The 19,481-nt window shown below is 32.2% G+C and overlaps 5 protein-coding genes across 5 annotated transcripts; 1 reads left to right on the top strand and 4 right to left on the bottom strand.

Moving 5' to 3' along the window:
• Positions 1 to 569: 569 nt before the first annotated feature.
• On the bottom strand, positions 570 to 1,475 carry LOC116020819 (putative germin-like protein 2-1). The gene is made up of 2 exons (XM_031261365.1): positions 1,283 to 1,475; positions 570 to 1,182 (listed from the first exon to the last, which is right to left on the bottom strand). The coding sequence occupies exons 1-2, from the start codon at positions 1,404 to 1,406 to the stop codon at positions 617 to 619; spliced, it is 690 nt and encodes a 229-aa protein (XP_031117225.1). The 5' UTR covers positions 1,407 to 1,475; the 3' UTR covers positions 570 to 616.
• A 6,091-nt stretch (positions 1,476 to 7,566) lies between these two features.
• On the top strand, positions 7,567 to 8,572 carry LOC116020757 (germin-like protein subfamily 1 member 13). The gene is made up of 2 exons (XM_031261275.1): positions 7,567 to 7,724; positions 7,832 to 8,572. Exons 1-2 carry the CDS (start codon positions 7,601 to 7,603, stop codon positions 8,392 to 8,394), a joined length of 687 nt encoding a protein of 228 aa, XP_031117135.1. The 5' UTR covers positions 7,567 to 7,600; the 3' UTR covers positions 8,395 to 8,572.
• Positions 8,573 to 11,914: 3,342 nt separating this feature from the next.
• LOC116020890 (germin-like protein subfamily 1 member 13) lies at positions 11,915 to 12,889 on the bottom strand. Its single transcript, XM_031261457.1, has 2 exons — positions 12,766 to 12,889; positions 11,915 to 12,658 (listed from the first exon to the last, which is right to left on the bottom strand). The coding sequence occupies exons 1-2, from the start codon at positions 12,887 to 12,889 to the stop codon at positions 12,096 to 12,098; spliced, it is 687 nt and encodes a 228-aa protein (XP_031117317.1). The 3' UTR covers positions 11,915 to 12,095.
• A 3,105-nt stretch (positions 12,890 to 15,994) lies between these two features.
• Positions 15,995 to 16,804, bottom strand: LOC116021082 (germin-like protein subfamily 1 member 16). The gene is made up of 2 exons (XM_031261690.1): positions 16,681 to 16,804; positions 15,995 to 16,557 (listed from the first exon to the last, which is right to left on the bottom strand). Exons 1-2 carry the CDS (start codon positions 16,802 to 16,804, stop codon positions 15,995 to 15,997), a joined length of 687 nt encoding a protein of 228 aa, XP_031117550.1.
• A 1,518-nt stretch (positions 16,805 to 18,322) lies between these two features.
• Positions 18,323 to 19,454, bottom strand: LOC116020494 (germin-like protein subfamily 1 member 13). The gene is made up of 2 exons (XM_031260967.1): positions 19,412 to 19,454; positions 18,323 to 19,135 (listed from the first exon to the last, which is right to left on the bottom strand). Exons 1-2 carry the CDS (start codon positions 19,452 to 19,454, stop codon positions 18,543 to 18,545), a joined length of 636 nt encoding a protein of 211 aa, XP_031116827.1. The 3' UTR covers positions 18,323 to 18,542.
• Between the last annotated feature and the right edge of the window lie 27 nt (positions 19,455 to 19,481).

The raw sequence follows: 19,481 nt of genomic DNA on the forward strand, positions 1-19,481 counted from the left end.
TTATATTTAATGATTAAATTAAATAATCAACTTTTTGGATTCAAGAATAACTTATTTTACTCCATCGTTTTGTGTGAATGTTGTAATTTAGGTTTTGCTTTCTTAGGTTGGTTTACCCAGCATAAAAGAGATAAATTCTGTCAAGTTCATCGGATAGTTAGTTTGATAACTATATGTTTGACACTCTGTATGAGTTGTGTATTAATTTTCTTGATTTGAGTCATTTAATTATGAGCACCTAAGACTAGTTTACATAATTTATTGGTGCCTTCGCGGATGCGAGCTTCCCCATAAATCTTGATTTGAGAAAGCACACACAAAAGCCCAATACATCCATTTTAGATGCAACTTGACAAAAAACTTCAAAACATAATTAATATAAATTTGTAAAAAAAAATGATAATAAAAATTTGACAAGGTCATAAAACATAAAGACCAAACTACTGTCTTTGACAAGATGGAAACTCTGCTGCCGAATTTCAAGGATTGCACAATCCATATTTCATACATTAATTTATTAGACGACAATCCACTCAGAACATAAAGTAGTACATGAGATTTTTATTCCTAGATCCATGCATGGGAACATAGGATACATCATAACAGTTTTAATTATCTAGTTATTGTTGTTATACCAAAATTGTTTTTGGAGATATTCAATCACTTTGTCCTCAACTTGGAAGGCTTTAGTTAGAACCTTAGGATCAATTGGTGGATCAGAACCGAATACTGCGTTGGCAATGGTAATGACTCCAGGGTTCTGGCTACTCAAACCTGCAAAAGCAATGGCATTTGAATGTCCAACGTTGAATTGGAAATGAATGAGGCCTTGTGGGAACACGAAAACATCTCCGGGATATAACGTCTTAGTAAAGAGCTTGTTTTTCATTCCTGGTGGTGGATTAGAAAGAACGAATCCAACGTAGAGGGTGCCCTCCAAGACCGTGAGGACTTCAGTAGCTCTAGGGTGGGTGTGAGGAGGGTTGAGACCATAGGGTGCAAAATCAATACGAGCTAGTGAAATACCAAGAGTATTCAGCCCAGCTAGGTTATTCACGTTCACGGCAGAAACTGCCGATCCAAGCGGATTCGACGTGTTCCCAGGCTTGTTAAGGCCCCGGAGGAGGAAGTCATCAGCATCGACTTCCATTGGGTTCTTGCAAATCTTTCCGTTGACAAACACTGCCAAATAAATAAGAGAAAATAATTATAGTGACATTATATATACTCAATAATTAATATAAAACAATGTTAGAAAATGAAAGGTGTTTGGGAGATTTACCAGGTGCCTTAGAATCATTGATTGCAACACAAAAGTCCTGCAATTGGCTAGGATCGGATGCATGGGCAAAAGAAGAAGCTATTGCCAAAACAGCAATAGCAAGGATAAGGGACCGAAGAGCCATAATGTATGGCAGAGAAGAATAGAACAATTAAGCTAAGAGAAATTAAATATTAATGCTAATGTTTGAAAAAATATAATGATGAGATGGAGAAGAAGAAAGGAAGTGTGGGTATTTACAGATAAACTCTCTATGAATTAGTCATCAAGTGTGTTGCGTACAGCTTCAAGAACGGACTACTTCAATTCAAGCGATGTTTTCTTTTGTTTTAATAAATAAATATATCTGTCTGCAACAACTACAAGACCAAAATTGTATATATCTCGAAGGATTCTAACCTCTATCTGAATTGAACACTATTCCAAAAATCCCCACCTAGGCGCCGAGGCAAATTTCTCCCTAGGTTGCCTAGGTGGCTGACCGCCTAGGCAGCCGCCTAGCGCCTAACTGGATCGACTGGGTTAAATTGGCAATTGACTCGGTCAAATTTGACTGAGTTAACTCGCCCAACTCGACAGAGTTAACCGAGTTAACTCAAGTGAGTCTGTTAATTTTTTATTATATTTATATATTTAAATTTATTTATTTATATAAGTAAGAGAAGTAATATATATATGACACACCCACACACATTCATTATTATTATTTTTATTGATCGCCGCCTAAGTACTGCCTAGACCACTTAGCGCTAGGCGTTAGTCGAGCAGAGACTAGCGCCTACTTCGACCATGGAATTGAATAATTAAGTTGTTAATTGTCATTAGTCTCACATGTACTAGGATATCATTTTAATGATCACATTAGTTATTAGGTATGTTTTATATTGTCAATAAGAGTTGAATCTTATATACAATATTTATAGCCTGCAAATTTTTTTTTTTAGTACTACTGACTCTGTTACAATGTAGTATCTGTTCATAGCTACTTTTTCAATCTACTTTCTCAGCCTGTAATTTATTTAATTAAGAAATATATTGAACAACTTTGTAGTTCAATGTTATAAAGAAGTTTTGAGATTAATTTTTCTTGTAAAAACAATTAAAAAAAAAAAAAACAAAACAAAAAACCCTTGGGAGTACATTTGCTAGAAGAGAGAACATAACCCCCCCCCCCCCCCTCTCAATATATATCTAATTAATAAGGATTAATAAAGTTAAGCCTATAATGAAAATAAAAAATATTGGTTCAATTGTTTATTGAAATAAATAGTTCATATTATTTTGATATTATTATTTTTATTATTATTTCTACTTGACCATCTATTATATGATTTATTTTTTCTAAATACCACCGCATTTTGTCAATGTAACTTTAGTAACGGAATATTTCGTTAACTATTTATTATTCTTAACTTCAATTGTTATACCATGGACTAGGGCTCATATTGCGTTGTGAACCTGATACAAAAATTATATACTTTCAGTTACACATTTTGTACCTACAGTTAACAATTTCTGTATATGTAAATAAATAACTAGATAATAGCTAACACATAATATGATAGCTACAGGTACAAAAGCTATCGACGATAGGTACAAAATGTGTCTAAGTACAGATATAGAATCTAAAGATTATTTTTGAACTAGAGTCTACATCTTACTATAATATGTATTCGAAACCTTAGTGAATCTGGTCCCGACAAAACCATCAACATGTATTCGAAACCTTAGACCTTCCACAAGTCTATATTGTTAGTTGGACCTAACCATTTTCTTTTTGATAATAATTATACTTTATTATTTGGCCGCCTATTACTATAGTAAATTGACGAAAAACATCAAACATGTCCACATCTTCGAGTAATGCATACTCGTTCTTATATTACACAGGTGACTAAATGGTTTGGACTTCGGATTATGCACATTAAAAATGAGACATAACGTAACTATGATCTTTTAATTAGTGAAGAAGTCTTAAAACAAATGAAATTAGATCAGAATATTGATCCAAAATAAAGCCAAATTTGTCAGAATTAACATAATGTAATAGAATTTGATTTATTTATTTATTATTATTTTTTTTTTTGTGATGAGGAGAGTATCCATATATAACCACTATTTAAAGGTATGCAGGGGACGAATTTCGTTCTTAATGGATATGTAATAATCCACAAGCCAAACAATAAGGGTAAATCACCTTAAAAGATTTACATAGGATGAATTTGATGATATTAGCAAAAATTAAACTCGTGAATGATGAAGGGGAGCATGAGCATGGGATTTTAATTTAGTTACGGTCGAAATTACGATTATTAAATATGTTATTCAATGTGACCAAAAAAAACAAGAAAAATGATAAGAAATACAAAGTTTTAATGTGAAAAACTTTAGTTCCTTCTACTCTAGCTGTTAGAATTTTTAATCACTTTTTAAGTAATTGAGAAAAAAAAAATTGACCCTGAACTAAAAATTATATATCTACAATTAACATATTATGTGTTTTTAGTTAATAAATTGTGTCTGTAAATAAATTGAAGATATAATTACATTTGTTAATTATAGACACAAAATATGTTAATTACATACATGTAATATGTTAACGGTATATAATGTGCATGCAATTAACATATTATGTGTCTATAGTTAATATATTATATGCCTTCAATTTATTTACAAAAACATAATATGTTAATTGTATATATATAATCTGAATTTCATTTTGCATTAAAGTTCATAATGCGATATGGACTTTGGTCCATAGTATAATTTGTTGTACTTGGTGGGGGCATGGATCGTGGTCCACACAGCTATGTAGATCACGGTCCAGAAACACATAAAATATATTATTTTAACTCATAAAATATATTATTTTTACCCAAAAATTTCATTATTCTGACACATAAAAGTACATTGGCCCTGTTTGGTAAATAATCAGCCTATCAGCCAATTTTTGGCTTATTTGACTACTATTAATTGGTAAATAATAAGTTTTTTGTAACTCCAAAATGCTAAAATTCAAAAGGCTACTCAAAGTAGCCTTTTCAATTAGCTTTTTGAGAAAAGAAATTATACCAAACAGCTATCAGCTAACAGCTAATTTATCAAACAACTTTCTACAATCAGTTAATGTTACTAACAAATCATACCTTCTAACCCAAACAGCCAATCCAATCAGCTAACAACCATTTACCAAACAGAGCCATTATATATTATATAAAATACATTATTTTATCCCTGAAATTTCATTAATATTCTAACACATAAAATACATTATTCTAACACATAAAGTATATTATTTTAATTCATAATATACATTATCTTACCCTATAATGTTCATGTGTGCGGAGTAAAATATTTTAACATAAAAACAAAATCGTTTTAGATTACTGCGTAGACCACAATCAACACAATAAATTTGTCGTGGGGGGGGGGGGGGTGGGGGGTGTCTCAAAACCCATCATTTGAATGGATCAAAACAGGAAATTGCCAACCTATTACCTATAAATAATTCTGAATTAACAACACAATCCTATTCCAATTGGAACCGGCCAATATTTCATTTCCAATAAGATTTTGTGTAGATGGATAAGGACACTAGGTCAAATGTATTTCCTTGACTGAACTATCGACATTAAAAATTGTCTCAGTATTGATGATAATGACTAGGTTCATTGTTAACGATGATCGAAGCTTCCTATTTCCTAATCCTAATCTACATAAAAGGCTCAACTCCATATTGGAATTGGATTATGATTTTCCATCATATCAACATTATTATTAAAAAGAAAACAAAACACACACACCCAAAAAATAATAATAATAATAATAATAACAAAAAAAAAGAAAAAAAAAACAATCACCGTTAAAATTTGTTTGACTAGATTATTAATAGTGTATAGTGAGATTAATCTTCGCCTATACGAGCAGCTTGATCAGTTGCTTCCTAAATAGTAGATTATGAGCAAGAACACAAAATTGAACACTGTCAATCTCAGTGTGAAAATTACACTTGTGGGTTTCTTGTAGACATTGGTCTTCTCACTTAATGAGTTATTAAGCCACTGATATAATATGAGTTTTTGCCCCTAATCACAGGCTTTTGACAAATGTTTCAAGTACAATCCCGACTCCTCAAGCTATGTTTTCTTTATAATTTTTTTTAATTAATAAATAAATCTATCTGCAACAACTACAAGACGACCAAAATTGTATATACCTGGAAGGGTTCTTAACTCTGTATGTGAATACGTTTTTAATTCTCATTAATCCGTCCTGTACTAGGATAGATATTATGGTACGCCTCTCCTTTTTTCTTCTTTTTTTTAAAAAAAAAAATAATATAATGGTCATACTAGTTAGGTCTGTTACGTTTGATATTGTCAAGAAGAGTTGAATCTTATATTCAACAGATCTAGCCTGCAAATGATTTAAAATTAAGAAATACACCTATACACTAAAGAACCTTGTAAGTCAATGGTATAACCATGAAATTTTTATAAGAAATGTTGAGATCAATTTTGGGTGTGTGGGGGGAAATAAAAAAACCTAGGGAGTATATTTGCTAAAGACAAAAACTTGTTTGAGACCATCTCACGGGTCCTTATTCGTGAGATGGGTCTGGTTGTAGACAATTGGTATATATGTATCACAATTTCAATTATATGTATTACAATGTTTATCATTAGTAAGAATCAATTTTACCCCTAAATAGTATCATAATTTCACGTATAAATATTACAATATATCTATCATAAGTAATGATTTATTTTTAATTCAAATTGGTAATATTACCAGTTTTTACAATTTTTAATTCAAAGTTTCTACAATAAATATTACAATTTCTTTCATTAGTAATATTTCACATATAAGTATTACAATATTTAAATTAGAATTACATTTTGTAAGTATCACAATTTTAGTTATAAGTGTTACGATATTTTTTTGAAAGCAATTATTACAGTATTTATCATTAGTAACAATTATTTTACCCTAAATAGTATCACAATTTCACACAAACATTTTACAATGTCTATTATAAGTAACATTTTATTTATTTCAAATTGGTATTAAATTTTCTGTAATAAATATATATTATGAATTTTATCATAAGTAACAACTAACAAGCAATTATCCTAAATTTGATCAATCTAACAAATTAAGATTTATGAGACGGTCTCACACAATTGTAACTCTTTTGAGAAGTAGACAACATAACCTCAATATTCACAATTGTGAAAAATGTTGACAAACTTTACTTTGATCACGTGATATTATTGGATAAAGAAAATGAAAATGAAAAAAAAAATTATAGCGCAGCTTTTTTGTTTTCGACCAATTGGCATGCGTTACATCTATAAGTTAAGCATGGGGTAAGAAGAGTGTTATTACATATACTTTCCTGTTTTACTTCATTTATTAATATTTACTAATGTGACATGTTATTAATTATAGTACAGTTTTTATATCTTTTAGTTTTTCCTCTAATACAATTATGAAATCTACTATATTAATAAAAGTTAATAAAATTATGCCTATAATGTGAACTAAAAAAATGTCCGTCCAATTATTTGATCCATAAAATGAATGGTTCACAATATTTTGATTTTTTAGTTTTTTTTTTTTTACTATATCATGATCATTTACTTTTCTTGAACACCTATGCACCCGTCAGTGTAAATTTTAGTAACCGAATATGCCATTACTATTTATTAATCTTAACTTATTGATTTTCATAAGAAAGGTCTTATGTTCGAACCCCATCCCAATCAAAGTTAGCATAATTTGTTGGATGTCGATTGGGTTGGTTGAGTTCAGCCCCTGCTCGATTTGAGACGTGGCGCTTTGGCTTACCATGTTTAATATCCACTTACTTAGCCAAAGAATTCTGTAGTTAAGCGTGCTTAACAAAAAAAAAAAAAAAAAAAAANAAAAAAAAAAAAAAAAAAAAGAAGCATGTATATAAATGGTATAATAATAATAATTGAATTTTGCAAGCCGGAGAGGTTCCAAACTAACAAATACAATGACCAATTCGAAGAGAAGTGCAATGTTGTAGAGATGATGCTTGTTCAAATTGACAACTCTTGTAGTTGGTAGTAATGCGAGATTACAAAACTCCAAAAACCCATCAAGAGTCAAGACTTAAAGAAAAAGGAATTGAATTAGTAATAAGAATACCAAATCCTCATATATTTAATTATAAATTGGAGACTAAGTGTAAGATGAAATAGCTATAAATAGCCACTCCTCTCATGCTTAGTTCCTCACCACTTCAACAAGTAGTTTTACCTTCTCTAACTCCATTCTTTTCTCCTAAACATGGCTCTTAGGTTACTTTTGGTCACCATTGCCATTATGGCTTTGGCATCATCATTTGCCAATGCATCAGATCCCTCCCCTTTGCAGGATTTCTGTGTTGCATTTGATGATCCCAAGGATGCCTGTAAGTATATATCCAAGAAAACTGTTACACATCATTTTCTTATAGTAGGCTAGCTTTCTTATTGTAACGTAATGTAACCCTTTTTGTTTCTTTATTTTTGTTTTCAGTGTTCGTGAATGGAAAGTTTTGCAAGAATCCAAATGATGTCAATGCTGATGACTTCCTTTTCCGAGGCCTTAATAAGCCTGGAAACACGTCCAATTCACTTGGTTCTAAGGTCACACCTGTGAATGTGGACAATCTAGCAGGACTAAATACTCTCGGCATTTCACTAGCTCGTATTGATTTTGCACCCTATGGCCTCAACCCTCCCCACACTCACCCTAGAGCAACTGAAGTCCTTGCTGTCTTGGATGGTACCCTCTACGTTGGATTCGTTCTTTCTAACCCGCCACCAGGAATGAAGAACAAGCTCTTTACTAAGACATTATATCCCGGAGATGTGTTTGTATTCCCTGAAGGCCTCATTCACTTCCAATTCAACGTAGGAAAGACCAATGCCATTGCATTTGCTGGTCTAAGTAGCCAAAATCCAGGAGTGATTACAATTGCCAATGCTGTTTTCGGATCTGATCCACCCATCAACCCAGATGTTCTGACTAAAGCATTCCAAGTTGATGACAAAGTGATTAAGTACCTCCAATCACAATTTTGGTACAACAACAACTAGAATCGAAGCTTATACATACTGAAGGTCTTTCCTTCTCTGGATACATAATTATTAATATTTTTAATCAATAAACCACCCTAGCTATGGTGTATGTGCTCATGTTATGATTGAAATTTATCCTCATATATTGTATTTTGTTATTTTGACTTTTTGTGATAGTGAAAGAATGTTTACATTATATCTTTCTGTTTCTTTTTTATTTTTTCCCTAATTTTTAAAAAACCAATAACATAAGAAACAATATTAGTTTTTCACACGAACATATATAAAGATTGCATCCTAGTCTTGAGAACTCTTACCGTTAGTTCTTGCCTTGGAGATTGGTGCAAGAAGTAATTTGACTCAACAAACTAATTCACTCGATCATATATGAATATATAGATGAGCCAAGTAATCTACTATACTAATAATAGCTAATAAACACATCTATAACCTATATAAATATTATCTTGACATTCAAAACTCATATATATATATATATATATATAGGGTCATAATCAGATGTGGTCGTGCCTTCCCGTGCGGTCGGTGCGGTTTACACCACTCAATGTTAAGAAATACACCACACAAATATGCACTATTAGGTACACATCACCAAAAACACACCACTACATATGAAAAAATACACCACACAGTGTTAAGAAATGCACAATTAGAAACAGGGGAGTTATGAGGTGTTTTTATGCATTTTCATTATGGTGCATTTCTTAAGATTAAGTGGTGCATTTCTTAACATTGAGTGGTGTAAACCGCACGGGAAGGCGCGGCCACATTTGAACAGATTTCTATAAATATATATATAAAGGTTCATGATCAGGTGTGGCCGCCCCTTACTGTGCGATCAGTGCGGCCGCACCACTATGTATACAAATATACACCACTCAATGTTAGAAAATGCACCACAAAAATATGCATCATTAGGTACGCATCATCAAAAAACACACCACTAGGTATGTAAATATACACCATACAGTGTTAGCAAATGCATCATTAGGGACATGGGAGTTATGGTGCATTATTTTGGGTGTGTGATGTGTTTTATGGTGTTTTTGTGTATTTTCATTGTGGTGTGTTTTCTAACATTGAGTGGTGCATTTTCTAACATTGAGTGGTGTGAACCGCACCGACCGCACGGGAAGGCGCGACCACATTTGAGNCAAAATGCAATTAGGCCATCGAACTCAAAAACAATGCAATTGGGTCCCTGAACTACACAAAATCATGCAATTTGACCCAAAATGACTTGTTTTACCTGTTTTGCCGGTTACCAATTTTAAAAACAATATTTTAAAATAATTTTAAATAAAATAATTAATTAAAACTAAAATTAAAAAAATTAATTTTAATTAATTATTTTATTTAAAATTATTTTAAAAGATTGTTTTTAAAATTAGTAACCGGCAAAACAGGTAAAACAAGTCATTTTGGATCAAATTGCATGATTTTGTGTAGTTCAGGGACCCAATTGCATTGTTTTTTAGTTCGATGGCCTAATTGCATTTTGATGTGTAGTTCAGTGGCCTATTTGACCCTTATTCCTTTATTTTTTGAACTTAAGTTGGAGTCAACTAATAAGTGTTCTATTATCACGTTAAAAATAAATATTAAGAGTTCGTTGCATGAAATCTGGAGGGAGAAAGAACATTTTTCTTATGGCGATGAAGTCCAAATAAGCTGAGAAGGAGACAGACATCTCAACAGAAAATCAAATTAAACTTCATTCATCCACGAGGTTTTGACTGAGTTAAAAAAAAAAAAAAAAAAAGTCATGATAAGGAAATTTTATATTTTCTACCTTGAATGGTTCCAACCAACTCCCATGTATTGCTAGTCTTTGTGTAAACATTAAACAAAAGAAGAAATAAATAAATAAATAAAGTTAACAGTGCCCGCTTCTAGTAGCTAGATCTCAATTTTAACATGAACATATAGTAATGCAATTATAACTTTTTATGCACCAATAAAAGTTTACGAAAACCAATTATATCACTAACTAACCGATTAAAATATTATTAATTATAACTCCCGTGACATGTTGTTATTTTATCAAAAAAAAAAATTAAATTTGTGGTCCCTATTTAAAGCCAATTGAAATGCATCACATTAATATGGATCGGAATAAAAAAATTAAATAATTAAATATTTTCTAATTGAACTGAAAATTGTCTAAGCACCTTTCGAAAACATGTCACTCGTCCGAAAAGTTAACTTCTCTGATGTACGATCAGAGAAGTGGATTTCACTTCCGGTAAGTAACCTTTCAGTCTGTCCTTTCGAAAATTTACTTTCCTAATAAGTGACTTTTCAGTTTGGAACCTTCCAGTTCGCAACCATGCAGAATTTACTTTCTAGGTAAGTTACTTTTTGGTCTGAAACCTTTCAGATCCTGACTTTGTGGTCTTGCCTAGGAAAGTGACCTTTTGATTCACCTTGCGGTATTCTTTGTGCTTTTACCTTTCAGTAAAATTAGTTCATTCTAATCAGTTTAGGAATTAATATGATTTTTTAACCAGATGTTTAATGCTAATTATTTGAACATCCCCAATAAAAACCTTGTGTTGGGCAAATTGTTTTGGAGCTGATTTCAAACACTTCAAAATCCTTTTGATTTCCCTTCCTCTCTCAAAAATCTTTTTCTTGAAATTTCTACCAACACTTGCGATAAATTTAGAAGTGCTCTCATGTTTTTTCTAGTTTGCCGAGAGTAATATAGCTTGAGAGTTGAATTATATTACTGTAATCAATTTTATTCTGGGAGACTGATGTTATAAGGCACCTAGCACCATTGGGAAGTAGCGAATCGGTTTTAAGGTGAGTGTGTGTTACATACGACTTGGATTTTTGTTGATTTCATTCTTTTGCCTTTGGGCTTTGGGGATATTTTCTAAAATTTAAATCCCGTTATTTTATTTCTATTTTTATATAAATTTATTTTATGGACTTATTCATCCCTACACAAGAGAATACTAAAACCTGAATCACCTAATGTGCAATTGAGTTATCGTGATTAATCCAATCCCTCCACTATCATGTCAAATTGGGGTGTTGAGACTTTTGGAGCGAAAAATTTTTGCCTTTGTGGACAAGACATTAATAAAACTAAATACCTAAGAAAAGCTAATATTAACTGCTACATGGAACAAAATTTTCTATTGCCAAGATGGGTAAGCTTGGGTCAAACATTTCCTGCTTTTTTTTTTTTTTCTCTTTCCTTTCTACTAGTTTCATATTTTAATTTGTAGATGATCAGGTCAAAAAAAAAAAATTTTTTTTATTGGATGGTTTTTGTTGATTAAGATGAGGTGTTAGCATTTATTAAATTAATTGCTTGGCTCATCTATATATTCATATATGCTCGTGTGAATTACTTCGTTGAGTCAAATTTACTTCCTGCACCCAATCTCCAAGGCAAGAGCGATAAGAGTTCTCAAGACTAGGGTGCAATCTTTATATGTGTGTGTGTGAAATATCAATATTATTTCTTATGTAATTTTTTAAAACAATTAAAAAAACAGAGACATAATGTAGACATACTTTCACTCTCACTAGAAGTCAAAATAACAAAATACAATATATGAGCATAAATTTCAATCATAACATGAGCGCACCATAGCTAGGGCGGTTTATTTAATCAAGATATTAATAATTAATAATTATGTATCCAGAGAAGGAAGAACCTTCAGTATATATAAGCTTCGATTCTAGTTGTTGTCGTACCAAAATTGTGATTGGAGGTACTCAATCACTTTGTCATCGACTTGGAATGCTTTAGTGAGAACATCTGGGTTGATGGGCGGATCAGATCCGAAAACAGCATTGGCAATTGTGATCACTCCTGGATTTTGGCTACTTAGACCAGCAAATGCAATGGCTCTGGTCTTTCCTACGTTGAATTGGAAGTGAATGAGGCCTTCAGGGAATACAAACACATCTCCGGGATATAATGTCTTAGTAAAGAGCTTGTTCTTCATTCCTGGCGGTGGGTTAGAAAGAACGAATCCAACGTAGAGGGTACCCTTCAAGACAACAAGGACTTCAGTTGCTCTAGGGTGGGTGTGGGGAGGGTTAAGGCCAAAGGGTGCAAAATCAATACGAGCTAGTGAAATGCCGAGAGTATTTAGTCCTGCAAGATTGTCCACATTCACAGGTGTGACCTTAGAACCAAGCGGATTTGACGTGTTTCCAGGCTTATTAAGGCCTCGGAAAAGGAAGTCATCAACTTTGACGTCATCTGGATTCTTGCAAAACTTTCCATTCACGAACACTGAAAACAAAAATAAAGAAACAAAAAGGGTTACATTACATTACAATAAGAAAGCTAGCCTACTATAAGAAAATGATGTGTAACAGTTTTCTTGGATATATACTTACAGGCATCCTTGGGATCATCAAATGCAACACAGAAATCCTGCAAAGGGGAGGGATCTGATGCATTGGCAAATGATGATGCCAAAGCCATAATGGCAATTGTGACCAAAAGTACCCTAAGAGCCATGTTTAGGTGAAAAGAATGGAGTTAGAGAATGTAAAACTTGTTGAAGTGGTGAGGAACTAAGCACGAGAGGAGTGGCTATTTATAGCTATTTCATCTTAGACTTAGTCTCCAATTTATAAGTATATGAGGATTTGGTATTGTTATGGATTACTAATTCAATTCCTTTTTCTTTAAGTCGATCTTGATGGGTTTTTGGAGTTTTGTAATCTCTCATTACCAACTACAAGAATTGTCAATTTGAACAAGCATCATCTCTACAACAGTGCACTTCTCTTCGAAGTGGTCATTTGTTAGTTTGGAATTGAACTACTCTCCGGCTTGCAAAATACAATATATTATTAGCTGCTAAGTACACCGATAACTCTCAAATCATGAATGCATTATTTACAACGAGTTATGAAACATTCAAGCGGTCGCCTAGAAGAAACATTCATAATTGATGGTTTTTGAAAGTTCACCAAAGATTATGAGTGCCCATTTGAAAATATTGCACCAAGTTGTGACATCAAAGTAATAAATCCTTGAAATAAGGTTATATATGTTTGAAAATAGAGTTATCCATTAAGGTTGCGTAGGGATCAGGTACATTATGCTTAATTTTCTAGAATAGATTTATCAATAAATATAATATTTATTGCAATAAATTACACTTATTACAAATTGTTGGTGGCAACTTGGTGAGCTGAGTCCAACATGCTACCATCGAAACATAGCACTAACTGTTGAGGCAACTCCAACCAAGTTCTGTTAGGTATGACTCCAATCAAGTTGGTCAGATTGTTGATTTGATAACCACAATATTGTAAGTTAGACTCTCAACATGAATACCTTAGAGCATCGGAAATAGTGAGATTTTTTTGTGATTTTTTGAGAAGTTTTTGTAAGTGTGATTAGAAAAGAGAATATGGGAGAAAAAAAAAATGAATTCTGATGAAAAAAAAAAAGTTGGTTTTAAAAGTCAGAGTGGCCGCCACTCTGACGCGCCCGCTGGGGCACGAAGTGTGCCCATACGCACTTGTTAGGCTTTATTATTATTTTTTTTTAAGATTTCTCCTCCCATCTCTTGCAAAATCTTTGATTTGCCGAAGAAATTTTGCTTCAAAATTTGGTCTCGCATCTTTTCCACCCAAATTATTTTATTGACAAAAACCAAATAAAAACTGATGGTAGGAATGCTCTTATTATTAGATTTCTTGGTTTGAACCGGTTAACTATAAACAACCTGGCTAGTTTACCTTGTGGCCATTTATCAACTAGAGTCATAAGGCGAGGTTTATTCAGTGCGGATAGTAACTACACCACAAGTAACTAACATTACTTATACCGACTGGGCCACTTTTTGTACATCCTCCATCAGCTCTTTCCGATTTTAACATTCTCAACATTTACAATTAGTGCTATTAGATCTTTAATACAATTGTCAAATATTCATTAGTCATTATTTCCGCGAAGAAGAAATTTTAAAACCAAATACATAGAAAAAAAAAAAAAGTTAAGACCAAATACCTAGGAAGAAGTTAATCTCTTGTCGAGATGGGTAAGCTTGGGTCAAACATTTCGTCATCATTTACCGAGCCTCCTCATCCTTATTATTGTTTTTTTTTTTTAATTACATCTATATCTATATTGAGGGAAATATGAATAATTTAATTAAATTTTGATCGAGTCTGCTATTTTTTAATCATTATATTATTTTCATGTTTTATTATGCCTACACACAACTTTGGGCTTGTTTTTTCATTTATTGGTTAATTTATGTTGATTAAAATGAGGTGTGAGCATTTATTAAATTAATCACTTGCAAATCTATATATCCAAATTTGTTTGTATGAATGAGTAATAAAATATTGTGCATATTGTTTTTTTTTAAAGATATTTAGTTACTGAAATATAATGCAATATGTGAACACTAAAAAGTGGTAGGAAATCAAAGATTCTTAGACCGAATCATTGCTTACGATCATTTTTGTGACTCATAAAATTGCATCTAGATATTACTAATCGTTTTTTCTAATGGTAAAATATTTTGGTTAGTAAGGTTGTAAGCATTTTTTCTGTGTGGAACCTGGTCCACAATATAAATTGCCTAAATCAAGACAATGTGATATGCATAAAAGTGCCTGAATATTACTCTCATAGTTATTTGGACCTAAAAATTTGCATTGAACTCCACTGTCGTTGTAATTCAAGTCAAAGTCGCATAACCGAAAACACAAAGCAATTAATTAATCCCCTTAAAACCTAACTACTCTTATAAAAGGAAATAAGTGAGTGAATATGTGACTAGTGTATAGCTCTACTTTCATAACAACGAACGAACACACTACAAAATCAAGCATGTGACCGGATCCAATAATAATCATACACAAAATCCATTCATACTCAAGTCACATAACAAACTCTATAACATCCAAAAATTTTCCTTTTATTCAATACAAATCAAATATGCATAAATATCAAGAAATCAATTGTTATATTGTGGAGTAGGTCCACTTTTAAAAAAAAATTACCTTTCATTTTTATCTTACTAATTTACTTGATGTAGAATATATGTATTATTGTCTTATTGCCAACAAAATATTATTATTTTATTTATTATGATATCAATGTTAAAATGCTAATTAGAACAAAAACAACAACAACAAAAAAACAAAAATTATCAGAAAAAAATGATTTGCATTTGCAAAAAAAAAAAAAAATATTATCATTTTGAAACATAATATCTATTAAATTCAATGTGAGTTTTAAAAATTAATGAGATATAATAATTTTTTTATCATCAAAAATTAAATTTCATTTTCTAATAGTTGTAACATTTATGTGTTTGTTCATTTACTTCAATCACATAATTTGACTATATATGTTTTTTTATTCATTGAACATTTATCAATATAATCGCACACTAAGCGTGTTTATAATAGTAATAGTAATATTAATAGTAATAATAATAATAACAATAACAACAAGATGGGATACAACGTACACAATGCACGTATACTTACACTCAAAGTCAAAATAACAAAATACACGTAAACTTCAATCATATATTACATGAGCGCACCATAGATAGGGCAGTTTATTTATTAATATTAATTATTTTGATCTCTAGTTGTTATCATACCAAAATCGTGATTGGAGATATTTAATCACTTTGTCATCAACTTGGAATGCTTTGGTGAGAACATCTAGGCTGATTGGTGGATCAGAACCGAATACCGCATTGGCAATTGTAATCACTCCTGGATTTTGACTGCTTAAACTAGCAAATGCAACGGCGTTGGACTTTCCTACGTTCAACTGGAAATGAATGAGACCTTGTGGGAATATATAAACATCTCCGGGATGTAATATCTTAGCAAAAAGCTTATTCTTCATTCCTGGTGGTGGATTAGAAAGAACGAACCCAACGTAGAGGGTGCCTTCCAAGACAACGAGGACTTCAGTTGCTCTAGGGTGGGTGTGGGGAGGGTTGAGACCGTAGGGTGCAAAATCAATACGAGCTATTGAAATGCCAAGAGTATTTAGTCCCGGGAAATTGTTAACATTCACAGCCGTAACCTTAGACCCGAGTGGATTCGACGTGTTTCCAGGTTTATTAAGACCCCGAAAAAGGAAGTCATCAGCATTGACATCATCCGGATTCTTGCAAAACCTTCCATTCACGAACACTACAATCAAATAATAAAGAAACAAAAAAGAGTTACATTACAACATATATGGTACATATAATGTTTGAAGTATATGTAATGTATAATAATATAATAAATTAAAGCCCAAATTTGGATACTTACAAACATGGTGGGGATCATCAATTGCAACACAGAAATCCTGCAAGGGATTGGGATCTGAAGCATTGGCAAATGAAGATGCCAAAGCCATAACAACAATGGCGATGGAAAAGAACCTAAGAGCCATATTTAGCAGAGAAGAATAGAGTAAGAGAAGCAAATTAAAAGTTGCTGAAGTGGTGAGAAACTAAGCATGGGAGGGGTGGCTATTTATAGGTGTCTTCTTAGACTTAATTGGTCCCCAATTTATTATCAAAAAAGAGTGACTCATTTAGCCAAGTTCCGATGATAAGGCTACTCATATTTTTTTATTTTCAAAGCAAAAATACCTTAATCACCAACTACCTACTCAACGTAGCAACCTTTCTCAATTTGAGAATACACATCTTATCATCCAAATAATCCTCTCTAGGGGCGCAAGTGTTAGAAAATGGACATAAAATTGACATTTTGAAACTTTATTTTGAATGGGAAGGTGTTATTAGGTGGAAGCTTGGCGAGGGCAGAGTTAATTTTATCGAAACGTGGTGTTGGTTACTGCGCAGGTATAAGAAAATAAAGGATTGTGTCTACACTATTAGCTATAACTTTTGGTGTAGTAACTAGAAAGATCATGTTGTGAGATCAAGTGATAGAGAAAAATTACAATGTCGATCGACATAAGTATCAGCTGCACCCAATTATATATATCATACACATTGCACTATATATAATTGACAATAATTTATAATGAGATACAATAATATGTCAAATACATAATTATACAAGTACGATCTGCAACCTCATCAACAATTAATCACAGAGAGTTGGAAACCTAATCAACAACTACAATTCCCATTTTGAACAAATATTAATGTAGAACATGTCAGTTGTACGTTGTTGATACAATTGGTATATGTTATCAACATCCATGAATAGACTCCGTAATTCATCACAGTAGTGAAGAATGAGAATTTAATTAGACCATGAATATTAGTATCAAACTCCGTAAACAATTAAAATTGTAATATTATAAGGAAATATTGCAATTTTTGGTTCTTAATTATTTTCTATTTTAAAATGTACGTGGTCCATCAGCTCACTTCTAAGTGAAGAAATATTGTTCTTTAATTTTTGCTCAAGTTGTCAATTTGATACCTTTGCCTAAGAGGCCAAACTGATGTAGGTACAACTAGACAGAAAATTTGAAGGGTTACATTTGTTCACTTAAAATTTGAGGAATCAGTTATCATATGGCTAAGACTGGAATCAGTACTATACAATTTTTTGAACAAAAATATCCATACCATTATAACTTATATTATCTTTTCTCATTATTATTATCATGCATATGCATACATAATATCTTCTTTTTATATATATATTCTTTAATGGTAATAATGTATACACAAAATTTTATATATAGTGACTTGACGGTTTACTCAGATTCCTTTATTAACAATATTTTTTTAAAAATAATATTAATATGTATTTGTAATCATTATATTTTGTATGGATGTTATGGATACTAGTTAATTAGAGATCCTTTGCACATTAAAATAAAATAAAATGCATGTAAACAGTTCTCCGTATTATATTTTATGAATATATATTATTTTATTTTATTTATAAAAAAAAAAAAAACACAAAGCAAAAAGAAGATATATGATGTAGACAATACACGTATACTTTCACACAAAGTCGAAATAACAAAATACTATATGAGTTTATATTTCAATCATAGCATTCAGTACATAAGAGTTTATAAGCGCACAATAGCTAGGGTGGTTTATTTATTTATTTATTATTATAATATTAATAATTATGCATCCAGTGAAGGAAGAACCTTCAATGTGTAACCATTGAAGGTATCCACCAATTCGATTCTAGTTGTTGTCGTACCAAAATTGTGATTGAAGATATTCAATCACTTTGTCGTCAACTTGGAAGGCTTTAGTGAGAACATCTGGATTGATTGGTGGATCAGAACCGAAGACTGCATTGGCAATTGTAATCACTCCTGGATTTTGGCTACTCAGAGCAGCAAATAAAACGGCTGGGGTTTTTCCTATGTTGAATTGGAAATGAATGAGGCCTTCTGGGAACACAAAAACATCTCCGGGGTATAATGTCTTAGTAAAGAGCTTGTTCTTCATTCCTGGTGCTGGGTTAGAAAGAACAAATCCAACGTAGAAGGTGCCCTCCAAAACAGCAATGACTTCAGTTGCTCTAGGGTGGGTGTGGGGAGGGTTGAGGCCATAGGGTGCAAAATCAATACGAGCCAGTGAAATGCCGAGAGTGTTCAGACCTGTTAGATTGGCCACATTCACTGCTGAAACCTTAGAACCAAGCGGATTGGACGTGTCTCCAGGCTTATTAAGACCACGGAAAAAGAAGTCATCAGCATTGACTTCGTCGGGATTCTTGCAAAACTTTCCATTCACGAACACTGCAAACACAAATAATAATTGTGCAATTGGACAATTAGAATTGTTTATAATTTCATCTCTAATTTCATTATCTAAATATATAATAAATAATTTTATCCGTGCATCCCACACGAATAATTCGACAATTATTTGCTTGAATTCAAGCAAGGATAACATCAAAAAAAAAAAAAAAAAAAAAAAAACCCACACCCACCCTAGAGCAACTGAAGTCATTGCTGTTTTGGAGGGCACCTTCTACGTTGGATTTGTTCTTTCTACCCCCAGCACCAGGAATGAAGAACAAGCTCTTTACTAAGACATTATACCCGGAGATGTTTTTGTTTTGTGTTTCCAGAAGGCCTCATTCATTTCCAATTCAACATAGGAAAAACCCCA

This window comes from Ipomoea triloba, chromosome 5 (assembly GCF_003576645.1).
Source record: "Ipomoea triloba cultivar NCNSP0323 chromosome 5, ASM357664v1".
NCBI lineage: Eukaryota > Viridiplantae > Streptophyta > Magnoliopsida > Solanales > Convolvulaceae > Ipomoea > Ipomoea triloba.

Excerpts from the sequence above, each read along its gene's own strand:
- LOC116020819 (XM_031261365.1), bottom strand. The coding sequence starts at position 1,406 with ATGGCTCTTCGGTCCCTTATCCTTGCTATTGCTGTTTTGGCAATAGCT. Across the intron at positions 1,183-1,282 it reads CAATGATTCTAAGGCACCTG|TGTTTGTCAACGGAAAGATT; the intron begins GTAAATCTCCCA and ends TTTATTTGGCAG.
- LOC116020757 (XM_031261275.1), top strand. The coding sequence starts at position 7,601 with ATGGCTCTTAGGTTACTTTTGGTCACCATTGCCATTATGGCTTTGGCA. Across the intron at positions 7,725-7,831 it reads TGATGATCCCAAGGATGCCT|TGTTCGTGAATGGAAAGTTT; the intron begins GTAAGTATATAT and ends TTTTGTTTTCAG.
- LOC116020890 (XM_031261457.1), bottom strand. The coding sequence starts at position 12,889 with ATGGCTCTTAGGGTACTTTTGGTCACAATTGCCATTATGGCTTTGGCA. Across the intron at positions 12,659-12,765 it reads TGATGATCCCAAGGATGCCT|TGTTCGTGAATGGAAAGTTT; the intron begins GTAAGTATATAT and ends TTTTGTTTTCAG.
- LOC116021082 (XM_031261690.1), bottom strand. The coding sequence starts at position 16,804 with ATGGCTCTTAGGTTCTTTTCCATCGCCATTGTTGTTATGGCTTTGGCA. Across the intron at positions 16,558-16,680 it reads TGATGATCCCCACCATGTTT|TGTTCGTGAATGGAAGGTTT; the intron begins GTAAGTATCCAA and ends ATTTGATTGTAG.
- LOC116020494 (XM_031260967.1), bottom strand. The coding sequence starts at position 19,454 with ATGAATGAGGCCTTCTGGAAACACAAAACAAAAACATCTCCGG. Across the intron at positions 19,136-19,411 it reads CAAAACAAAAACATCTCCGG|CAATTGCACAATTATTATTT; the intron begins GTATAATGTCTT and ends ATTCTAATTGTC.